The 11,774-nt window shown below is 49.7% G+C and overlaps 1 protein-coding gene across 3 annotated transcripts in view; it reads left to right on the plus strand.

Annotated features, from left to right (window-relative positions):
• Positions 1–5,267, plus strand: part of NCKAP1L (NCK associated protein 1 like) — a 41,110-nt gene extending 35,843 nt beyond the window's left edge. The window contains exons 30-31 of one of the 3 annotated variants that reach the window (XM_006728716.3): positions 1,115–1,204; positions 4,900–5,267. In XM_006728716.3, the coding sequence (XP_006728779.2) occupies positions 1,115–1,204; positions 4,900–5,031 (222 nt within the window). In that variant the 3' untranslated portion in view covers positions 5,032–5,267. Of the gene's footprint in view, positions 1–1,114; positions 1,207–4,899 lie in introns of those variants that run through there. The other 2 variants (XR_014145716.1, XM_081821770.1) reach the window with 2 other exon arrangements.
• The last annotated feature ends 6,507 nt before the right edge of the window (positions 5,268–11,774 follow it).

Below are 11,774 nucleotides of genomic sequence, written 5' to 3' on the forward strand. Positions count from 1 at the left end.
CATGACCTGAGCTGAAGGCAGCCGCCCAACCAACTGAGCCACCCAGGAGCCCCTCTAGGACTGGAGCTTTTAACCAGACAGCCGATTATACAGTAGGTTACATCCAATTTATTTGAGAAAAAATTATTTAAAAAAAACATTTTTAGCCAAAGTTTGACTCCCTGTAGCTATCACCATTGATCTTAGTTTTGCTTCTGGAAAAACGCAGAATAAGTAATCTCTTTCCATTGTTGAAAGAGGCCCTGGAGTTTTCCATTCTAGTCCTCCGTGGAGGAATTCCGTCCTTTTGATACATGGTCCACTACCCACTGCTGGCTTGAGCATTCTCAGCAATGGGGAGCTTATTCCTTTGCAATGCATGGGCCTGACTTAAGAACGAGGGCCTCATTTGTCTCCTTTTAGGAGCAAACACAGTCGATCATATTCTCTCGGGAATCATGCCATTGTCCTGGAAGCTTAGTTAGAGGGTCTCCATTTAAACGGGGCCAGCCAGCCAATCTGAATGGGTTCTGAGCATCTTAGATATAAAGAATATTCACAGCAGATCTCTAAGATGGGGTGAAAAGGGGCCCCCTCCCCCTTTTCCCATTTGCCCCGTTTGTTTGCAAAATGAGAGTAACCTGGGCCTGCGATACAGTTAATCATGTCTCTTCCTCCCTCTTTGATCTGTTGGGAGCCTGGAGGTGAATAGAGAGGACAGCCACTTGGGAGTTGACAGGAGGAGAATACGAAGAGCACTGCATCTGAATCAGAGGCTCAGCCCTGTCTCTCTTCCGGTAGGGAGTCAGCTGTAAACAGCCTGGTGACAGTGCTGTCTGAAGGCTGCCTAGGAAAAGAGATTAATCTCCTGCCTTTGTTCTAGGTTCTGTCCTCAGCCCCTGGAATCTCTCCCCCAGCACCCCTGGCAACCTACGGTTGCCTGCACTGCCTGTTTTACAGGCAAGGTGCGGCTCTGAAGCCTAGGGGATTTGCTACTTTTCCACCCGGAGTCCCCAGGAACATCCCAGCACTTCTTAACTCTCCTCCTTGATCTTTTCTTAACTTCCTGTAGCCTGAGGCTGTCCTACTCTGACCTCCATAAAAATCTGCTTTCTTACAAACTCTTCCCCTACAGGTGGCCTCTGTCAGCCTCTTGCAGCTGGGCCAGGAGACTGACAAGCTTAAAACCAGAAATCGGGAATCCATTTCTCTGCTCATGCGCTTGGTACGTATCTGGTTTAAGTTGGTCTGGGAACAGAGAGAGCAAAGGCCAGAGGGACCCTTCTTGAGGGCTTCTGGGTCCCTGCCATTTTCATCACTCAAAAGCATGAACTCAAAACTGAATTCTGCCTGACCCTCTGGGTCTAGGCCTCACATTCTAGTTAACATTGCAGACTTGTCCTGTAATCCCAAGGTAGAGTCTTCAATTCCTTCTCTGCAGTACAGAGCCTTTCTGGCCCCTGGCTGACTGGGCCCTTTCACCTGCAATATTCTCAGGTCTGACCTGGTGGGGCAGCTGTGTCCCTCATCCATGACTGCCTGTCCAGTTCATGTTTGATTTTACTTGACCACTTCCTACTGCTGCATGTCTTGTCCTTAAGAAGTACTGTGGAGAGGGTGCTGAATAACACAGAGCTGAACTGGGGGAGGGGAGATGGGGGCTCAGAGGAGGAAAGGAATTTTCAATGAAGAGCTGTAAGACAGAGAGCCAGGTGGACCATGAATCAGGCAGCTCCTGCTATCTCTTTCTTCCCAAGCTGTGGGCTTTTCGCTGCTTGGGCGGAAAGTTCTGGGAACTCTGACTCAGTTAACTTAAAAAAATCTTTTCCTCATGACCCTGTTTTCCTCTTCAACACGCTTACTCACTCTTTCGCTCTAAAAGTCTGATTATCCGGGGTAATGCCGCACTGAGATATGGTCGCATAGAGGCCTTCCTCTGGCCTGCGGGGAGAGGATACGCCCATCTGGAGCCGGCGCTCCACCCGGGAGTCCACACTAAAGATTTCTGGGACCTCAGAATTCTCCACTGTAGCGCTTATGCAGAGCTTGTGCTGAGCTTCTTCCCCAGGTCCGTCCAACTGAGGCAGACTGTGCTGCTGGTGTGTATACCTCTAGTGCCAAGGGATCGCTGGCTGGAGTTTAGATGTGCAGATGGGAATTCCATGGGTGTCTGCAAAATCCCGCAAACTGGGCTGGTCCGCTCCAGCCTGTTCTGATGCAGAAGTCTGAGGAGTCTAAGAATTCTGAATTCAAACCTGGCCTTTCATGAAATTATAAAGGGAGATTGTGAAGGTCAAAAAGACAGAACAAGCCAGTTTGTTTGATTTATTTAGTCACATGCTATGTAGGCTTCCATTTGCACTCTCAGCCAGGCCCACGGATGTTAGGCGCAGGCATGCCTGGGACTCCCTCTGGGTCTCCCGTAAATACACAGGCGTGGAGTGGGATCTGTGACTCAGCTAGACACAGCTAGAGAAAGGCCTCGATTGGGCTGATTAAGGATTATGATGGCGACAAGAGAATGGACGTGACGGTGTGCGTGGGTGGGGGTATGTGGTGTGGGGTGAGAGGGCAGAGGAGGCAGATGAGGGCAAACGCCAGGAGTATGCTAGATGTGGCACAGTCTTTGGAGCAGCGTGACCTTGGGCAAGTTAATTAACCTTCTGAGACTCTGATTCTTTATCCTTAAAAGTGGGCAATAATCCTTGTGACAGAGTGGTTAGGATTCATAAGAAAATATATGTGAGGGTGCCTGGGTGGCTCAGATGGTTAAGCATCTGCCTTCGGCTCAGGTCATGATCCCAGGGTCCTGGGATCGAGCCCCGCATCGGGCTCCCTGCTCAGCGGGGAGCCTGCCTCTCTCTCTCTCTCTGTCTCTTATGAATAAATAAATAAAATCTTTAAAAAAAAAAAAAAAGAAAATATATGTGAAAGTTCCTAGTACCTAATAGATGCTCAACAAATGTTAGTCCTTCTCTCTGCTGCTCATTTTAGTTTCTGGATGATTTAGTCGTGCTCCTTCATTTCCTTGGGTGGTTTTCGCCTCTGTAAGGTTGGTAGAGGTGATTCTGTGTTGCCCCTCAGGCCTGCCTCCTTCTGCTTTGCCGCTCTCCTCCCCCCTCAAGTGTGGGAGGGTGTCTGCCCCTGGTGGCATCACAGTGAGGCTGCAGAGTAGCTGGGACACAGCTAGGACCAGGCAGGTGCTTTTTGTTAGAGGGAGAGACCCAGGGACCAGCGGCTGCAAAGCAATTTAAATGCAAATGTTTCCACACAGAAACACAGGGGAAGGAACTGTATTCTGAGTTAAGAGGCTACTCATGTAGCCCCAGCTCCTGGCCAGGCACTTCTCTCCCTGGGGTCTCTCTGTCTTGGCTGTCAAGCCTGGGCAGTGCCCACGCCCAGGACTGCCAGCTGCATCCTGGCATGGGTTTCGGGGGGGGGGGGGCGGGCGGGGGGAGATGACTCTCAGAGAATCATGGAATCCTAGATGTCAGGATCAGACCAGATCCTGGCCGTTAGTCCGGTCCTTACAATTGATAGGTGAAGGAACTAAGAAGAGGGAAGGAAAGACGACATTCAAGGTCTCCCCCAAAATATATGGGCGGATGTGGGATGAGAACCCAAGTTTCTCGGCCTTCGCTGTAAGGCTGTTTCCGCGGCCATGAATTTCCTCCAGTTAGGAGCCTTGTGGTCTTCTGTGCTTCATGAAGCAAACAACAGGAAGTCTTGGGCCAGTGGATCCTTCTTGAAGCCATCACTCATTTCCCTGTACCTGAGGGTCATATCCTAGAAAAGAGACCTTATCTCTCTCCTGGCTTAAGTTTTGGAAGTCTTGCCTGGCAAGAAATTCCTTCTGTTATCCAGCCTAAGATCCGAGCTACCGTAACTGGGAGACTTCTTTTCCTTCAGCCTGCAGTGTCTGTTGCTCTGAGGCTGTCGTGTGTGTTGTGTGTGCCCGTATTTGAGAATAGTGGGATCTTCCACATTTTAAAACTTGAAAGGACTTCAGAGAGAGAACCATGTTAAGAGTTGATATGGTAAATTCTCTTTCCTGAGTGAATTTTCAGGATTTGAAACACCAGACATATTGGGGAGGGCCCATCTCTGTGAATTGCCAGAGGATATGGGACACTTCTCTCCGGGGTGTGTTTTTTAGTCCCACAACTGCATGGATGAGGAGGGCACTGAAGGAAACACACCCTGTTCCTTCCTCAGGGATGGGGACCCTCCAGCCCAACACTAGGTTATGGGGCTCTTCGCTAATATGCCCCCCGCTCCGTCTCTTGCCCTCCACCGCTACCCTCAGTCTTATCCAGGCATCTTGAGCTATCTTTCTGCTTGGCTTCTGGGGGCTGCTGGGATTACCACAGCACACGGGCTTCTAATTAAACTAATTAATCATGCCTGCTCCTTTATGCAACAGCCTTACTGCTCCCCAAGCACTGTACTGAGGGAGGGAGGATACTGAGACCCAGCACAAGAGGACCCATGTGGATTCCAGGCCTTTCTTTCTTGGCCTGCTGTGGTGATTGTCTCCTTCTCCATAAAGCTTTGTCATTAGCACTTTTATCCAACCTTACCTGCTTCTGTGCTGCCCACCCACATTTGGTTTAGCATCCAGAATGGGGGAGAATGGGAGTCTTTCTGCCACCAGAGAAGTGATTCTTTCCTGCCTTCTGCTTCTGAGTCCTTCATATAACCCTGATAAGGGGCCCAGGGGCCATTATAATGAAGCCGAAGAGGTCACTTTGCTTTCCTAAAGCTAAACCAAGTGTGGGAAGGAGGGAGGTTATGATCTGGAACGTTGTTCACTCATAACCCTAAGGGCCTCAGAGGGCCCAGGGAACTGAGTGAAGGAGCAGGGTATCACAGAGTTACACTCTGCCTGAGGTTCTCATCTCTTGACCTGTTCCCTTCCAGGTGGTGGAGGAGTCCTCCTTCCTGACCCTGGACATGTTGGAGTCCTGTTTCCCTTATGTCCTGCTTCGAAATGCCTACCGGGAGGTATCCCGGGCCTTCCACCTGAACCGAGTGGCAGCCAGTACCCACTGAAGGGCCCTTTGGACCTACCTAAGCCCATGAAGCTATAGCCGTTTTCTCAAGGGATGTGCTCAGGAGCCAGAGTTGATGAACAGACATACGGAGGAACAGTCCGGGGCTGAGAAATCATACAGAAATGGGGCAGGCTGGCTGGGGGTGGGGTTGGGGGACAGTTTTTGGGAAAAGTGAGGGAATTGGGGCCACGTGTGTGAATTTTTACAATGAAAAACACGAGTGACATACAAGTACGTTTTCTCTCTTGTGGTGACTAGCGCTTGAGCTCTGACTGGCATGGGTCTCTCGACCTTCATCACTATTCTAGGATAATGCTGGCGGGCAGAGATGATCAATCATCATATTAAACCATAATGAGCTTATAATCCTCCCACTGGAGCTGCTATTGTCTCCTGCACATTCATTAGGACGATTATCTCCTCTCTTCCTTTTCCAAATGTGTTCAGCAAACATTCGGCTTGCTCCTACTGCAAAGTAGTAGCAAAGGAACTCCCTTTTTCCTTTGTGGGGGCTCTCTCAAGAGTCATGGGTCTCTTCCTCTACCCCCAGCTCTCCTGCCTACGTGGGCAATGAGGGAGTGCTCTTGAGAGATTTTCACGGGCCCCAGCCCCCCTCACCTGCTCTAGCACACCTTGTGGGGAACCAGTAAGTTCTTCCATCTGTTTAGCTGTAACCCCTCCTGCTTTTTCTTTGACATCACTACAACCCAGAGCAGAGGGTCAGTCTAGCTAATTCTAGGTCATGTGACAACTAATTGGATCAGAGTCATGTGGGTCTCCCTCCCAGATCATTTGGGGGTACTCTCCCTCCTATCTGGAGCCACTAATTTAACCCAAATCCCCTTGTCATCCTGGGTACAGCTGTTGCTCCAGGCAGGGATTTCTCTCCTAGATCTTAAATTTCATAGACCTCATTAGATTATAGGGCGCTGAGAGTGGGTACACTTGAGGGAGTACAAGCTGTTTCAACGTAGCCCTTTTCTGCACTAATTAGAATTTCAAGTGTCACAATGCCTGGGGCGTTCAAGATAGCACTAAACTAGATTTAGTTAACTCCATGGCAGGAAACAGTGGCCCCATCCATCATTTCTGTGCACCTCACCCATGGCCAGGGAGGACTGGAGCAACAGATCCTGTGTCACAGGTTGAGAAGGGTGGAAGTGGGCAAATATAATTAACTAGTTGATTAATTAGGGTCATGTCCATATTTCCATGATAAAAAGGAAGCAATTGTTGGTTTTCAACAAAACCATCCGGGGTTCATTAAAGCTATTTGATAGCTGTTTTGGGACTTTGTATGCATGTTTGATCTTTATTTCTCAAGACCCAGGCTCAGTCAATACTTTCTAAACTTGGTACTCATAATCGTTACGCAAGTTTTTCTTAGCAACAATTGTCTGCTCTTTAGGATAGAAGCAACAGAGCGTCAAGCTTCATGCATCAGCTGGTTGTCCTTCCTTGCTATGGAAAAGACATTATGTTCTAAAGGAGTGATTCAGGGTCAGGCCTTTTGAGACTGAGGGCAAAGTTGATGAGGAAGGGAAAGCTCAGAAGCATCTGAACAACTACTCCTAGACCCTCATCTCTCTGCTGGGATCTTGTTCTTGAGGAGATGGAGACCTCTGTTCCATGCACATGTAGACCTACTTGAGAGGAGCCCCCCAGAGGATGGTAAGATAAGTTGCTCCAGGGGAATAGGGGGTAGGCATGATACTTCTTTTTTTTAATTAAAATTTTTATCGAGAGAGGGGTGCCTGCCTTGCTCAGTCAGTAGAGCATGTGACTCTTGATCTCAAGGTTGTGAGTTCAAGCCCCACATCGGGTAGAAAGCTTACTTAAAATTTTTTTTTTTTTATTGAGATGGTTAACCCACATGCACTTGTAAGAAATAACACAGAGACATTGTGTGTCAACCATACTTCAACTAAAAACAAACAAACAAACAAACACACAGAGAGATCTTAAGTACCTTTACCAGTTTCTCCCATAGGTAACACCTTGCATAACTATAGTATACTATCATAACCAGGATATTGACTTTGATACAATTCATGATCTAATCCAGATTTTCCCAGTTTTACTTACACTCATTCCTCTGTGTGTATGTATTTAGTTCTATACAGCTTTTTCTTTTTTCTTTTTTTTAAGATTTTATTTATTTGAGAGAAAATGAGTGAGAGAGAGAGCACGAGTGGGCAGAGGGGGAGAGGGAGAGGGAGAAGAGACTCCCTGCTGAGTGCGGGGCTCGATCATGGGACTCCATCCCAGGACCCTGAGATCATAAACTGAGCCGAAGGCAGACGCTTAACCAACTGAGCCACACCGGCGCCCCTCTACAGCTTTTTCACGTGTAGGTTTGTACATCCGCCACCACCATGGTCAAGATCCACAAGGATCCCTCATGTTGCTTTTTTACAACCTCATCCCCTTCCCCTTGGCAATAGAAATCTGTTCTCCTTTTCTAAAATGTTGTCATTGGACATAATATCTTTTTACAAACATGTAATCACACATTTCTCTATTATGTATACTTTTTCAAAGTGCTCTCGCATTCCTTATGACAATTCTGCAAGGTAGCCAGGGAAGACTTCCGTATTTTAGGCCAGTAAACAGATTCAGAGATGCTCAATGATTTAATGAAGGTCACATGTTTAGCAGTACATGTAGAACTGGGACCCAAGTCTGCTATCAATCCTAGACATTTTCTACCTGACCAGACTGCCTCTTCATCTGGGAAGCCTTGTTCGTTAGAATCCAGAGACTCTAGAATGAGTAAATAGGAGAAGGTGAGGACATGGTGGCCTTACTGAGTGAGGGACAGGTGGGGCTAGGTAGCGAGAGATAGGTAGGGGGCTATGGGATCAGGCTTACAAAAATCCCCAAAATGTGGAGGTGTAAGGAAACCAGAGATAAAGGAACAACACCAGACCATCCCGTCCTAGGTGTCAGAGGTGGGGGTCTTGTTATAACAGCTACTTGTGACCAACAAAGAATTACCAGACCCTAAGAAGGAAGCAAGCCATTGAAGGTATCACTAGTCCTTACTCAATGGTGCTATCAGTAGAAACGTTCAAAGGATTTAAGTTCCCTGGTTAGCCTTCAATGAAAGACCAACCCTAAAAGCCCTCAGTGGCAACCCTGTCGGGACCCCTCTCACTCCTGAGAGCTCTCTCTGTATCCTCACTCAATAAAACTCTATCACTTTACTCACTGTCCTTGGTCAGGGCAAGATTCATTCTTCAACTCTGTGAGACGAGAACCTCGTTCTCCCACTTCATTACCACCTGAAACAAAAGGAGAATGTCTAGAGGAGAAGGGACAGGTGCGGTGACGGGACCCATCAACATTTTCAGCAGTATGCTTCCTTGACCAGGAGGATCTCTGACCCCTGACAGCTGGGGACACAACCGCTGATCCCCAGCTTGTTTTATTCAGGCCTTAAAAGGAAGTGAGGAATGACTATCAGGGAGAAATTCTGACTCCAATTGTTTTGTCTCGCAGGCAGAGAGTAGGTTCCAGCCTCAGCTTTTTCATTAGTGCAGTGTTTTCATTAAAATCTCCATTAACTTGTTTGCACAATGACATGGAATTATCCCTCCCACCAGGCCTGGGGTGAGATGCTTGCAGAGGAGCTCCCTTTCCTTCCGGCTGTCTGAACACTGCTTCCCTACAGGGGTGTTCAGTTCGGTGGGCAGGCGGGGCTGGGGCCTGGCCGAGGGGATCTTACCTGGTGGCCCTTTTGCCTGGGAGGCCTAGAACGGCTTCGATCTGAGCCCGAGGCCCAGGAGGGAAGGAGATACCAGCTAGGGCTAAGACTTCCCTACCGTAGGTCCTTGTGCCTCTCTCAGTTCTTCTCCAACAAAGTTTGACTCTGAGAAGAAGCTGGCACGTGGCTGAAATGCACTCACGAGGTTGGGGGAAGAGTGTTCTTCCAGCTCTCCCCCCCACAGGACCTCCTGCTCTTCCTAAGTACCTGTCATCAAAAGAGACAAAGATGAATCCCCCCTCAGCCCCCACACCTCAGTGAGTTGTCAAGTGCTTTCCCTCCCACCTGAATAGGAGCGCAGGCCAGGTTGCAGGTTGAGGAAGTCAGAAGTTAACTTGAGCTGGGTTTGCAGCTCTGGAGAGATTGAGGAGCAGGCTTTTTCTCTTGTCACTTTGGAAGGCGAGGATTGTGAGGCCGCCCCTTTAAATAGCATTCCCGTAGGAGGCACATCATATCCATCCGTCACTGCTGCCAAAGCATCATTTTTGGTCTCTATCAAACTCAAAGCTTGTTGGGAGGAATTGTGGGGTTAGGGGAGTGAGGAGGCAGGGTCTCCAAGGGGCAGGGGCAGTTTGGAAGGCAAAAAGGAGAGGAAGGAGGCTGGCAGAAGCAGCCTGGAAAAGAGGGGGGTTAGGGCAAGGGGACAGGGAGGGAAAAATCGTGGTCTTTTGAGCCTATGGATGGAGCAGACATATCTGGTTTTTATCCGTGTAGAGGTAGGGTAAGGCAGACATGGGATTAAATTGCCGCAAGAAGGATGAGGTTGAGGTTAAACACCAGGACTGGTGACTAAAGAAGGAGAAAGAGAGCCACAGGATGGAAAAGCACAAGAAAAAGGTTAGGAGGCTTGGCTCTGGCTTTGTTGCTTACTCTCTGTGGGGACCACGTCATTTTTCTGGGCTTAGTTTTCCCACTCGTTAAATGGAGGGGGTCAGACTAGATGGACTCGAAAGTATCTTTGGTGAATAACTTTTTGTTTTGTTTTGTTTCGGTGAATTTTCCTTTCTTAAAATGGGTTAGGAGTTGGGGGCCTGGGAGATCAGGGTGGGATATGCCACTGTGTTGATGAGACCTGTCGAGATCCCTCTGGAAGTACATCTCCCGCCTCTTTTCCACCTCTTTTTGTTTAAATACCTGCCTAATTTGGGCAGCTCCTTAGCTCTGATCCTAATTTGCAATTCTTTTGTCGTTTCCAGCCCATTCTTTTTCAGTTGTTAAGGAAGGTGATTGCTCTCAAGTTTGAGAAGTGGATTGTGTAGGAGTCTGACTGGGGTCTCAGCTGCAGCTTTGTCTTGGCTGGGGCTCTTCCTCAGGCACGGAGGGGAAAGGGGGATGGACGCAGAAGCTAGATGGACAGAGACAGGGAAGTCCCACACTCTTTCCGCTTTTTCTCCATCTCTGACCCTGCCATCTCCTTCTGCCCGGGTACTTGCTGGGAGCTGGTTCTGCTGATACCTCTCTGCCCTGCCAGGTCTGAAGGCCTGACCTAACCTAATTACCTAAAGGGCAATTCTTTTATGCTGGAAGTCTTTGCCCTGCCACTTCACTTCTGCTCTTTTCTCCTCCATTGCCTGGGAAGGGGAGTAGCCTCACCCCGATATTTAGAATGGAGTAAAATACCTTCTCCTGACCATCCCTCCCTCCAACCTCCAGAGTTCTTGAAATGAAAACTCACGTTCTGGGATTCTGGATTAGTGGCCTCTTTGGGATCCAGCAGTTAGTGAATACATCTCCACTTTCTGTTTACATGGGATTTCCCCACAACTCTAAGGTAGGTGGTTATTAAGGAGGAGAACAATTCTAAGGGATCCTAAGGTGGTTCCTGCCAGAATCCTAGGTAGGATTCAGCCGGGTGGGAGAGGCTTGCCCTGTTACAAAGTCTTGAATTCAAATTTCAGTTCATTAATTCTACAAAAAAAAAATTTTTTTTTTTTTTAAAGATTTTATTTATTTGAGAGAGAGAACACACAAGCAAGGGGAGGGGGAGAGGGAGAAGCAGACTCCCTGCCCAGCAGGGAGCCTGACAAGGCTGGGCTGGATCCCAGGACTGCGGGCTCCATCCCAGGACCGTGGGACCATGACCTGAGCCGAAGGCAGGTGCCCAACCGACTGAGCCACCCAGGCGCCCCTCATTCTACAAATGTTTTAAGCAGCTAGGCTGTATTGTGCTGGGCCCTTAGCCATTAGATTTCTTTTACTGAAGACAGAATAAGAGGAAATAAAAAGGACCCGCTACAGGAGGGGCTGGTTTCCTGGTTCTTACGGAGTTCTGTACGGAGATGATGCGGTCCCGCCGGCTCTAGTGGATTCCGTCTGGAAAGCTTTAAGCTTGGAAGAGACTCCCACTGGCCAGGGGGATGGATAGAGGCACGGGGGGAAGGCCACAGCGATGGAGACATATCAGGACCATCAAGTTAAGGGAACTGAGGAGAGGAATGGGATCCCACGGCAACTCAGAGCGGACCTTGAACTTTTCCCCCCAAAGGCAGGAGCGCAAGGTGGGAGGGTCCGGTCTGGGGCGGGGTTCCGACGGCCGATGGCTTCCCTCAGCCAGTGCCCAGGTCCCCCAGGCGGAGAGGGGGACTCATCCCCTACCCCTCCCTCACAACATGGGGCGCACAGGCGGCCAGGCACTCGGGGATACACGAAGCCACACGCACATACACAGAAACTCGAAACACAGACCAGGGGACGCACCCGGCCGCCTGCGCGGCAGGCAGTCTGTAAACGCGCACTCGCAGCCCCCGCGCGGGGCACACGCCGCAGCTCGGCCCGGGCGCCCGGGTGCGTGCGCTCGCCCTCGGCGCCGCTGTCTGCGTGTGCGCCCGGCTCCCCCGGCGCTCGGCTGGGAGGGGCAGGAGGGGCCGCGAGGAGTGAGAGACGCGCCGGCAGGCCGAGAAAGGAGGGAGCGCAGGGAGGGGGGCCGGCCGGGGGAGGAGGAGAGAGCAGAGGAGGCGGCCCCGGCAGCGCGGCGG

The sequence above is a fragment of the Leptonychotes weddellii genome, chromosome 5, assembly GCF_054177405.1.
Source record: "Leptonychotes weddellii isolate Sample4059 chromosome 5, ASM5417740v2, whole genome shotgun sequence".
NCBI classification, from domain to species: domain Eukaryota; kingdom Metazoa; phylum Chordata; class Mammalia; order Carnivora; family Phocidae; genus Leptonychotes; species Leptonychotes weddellii.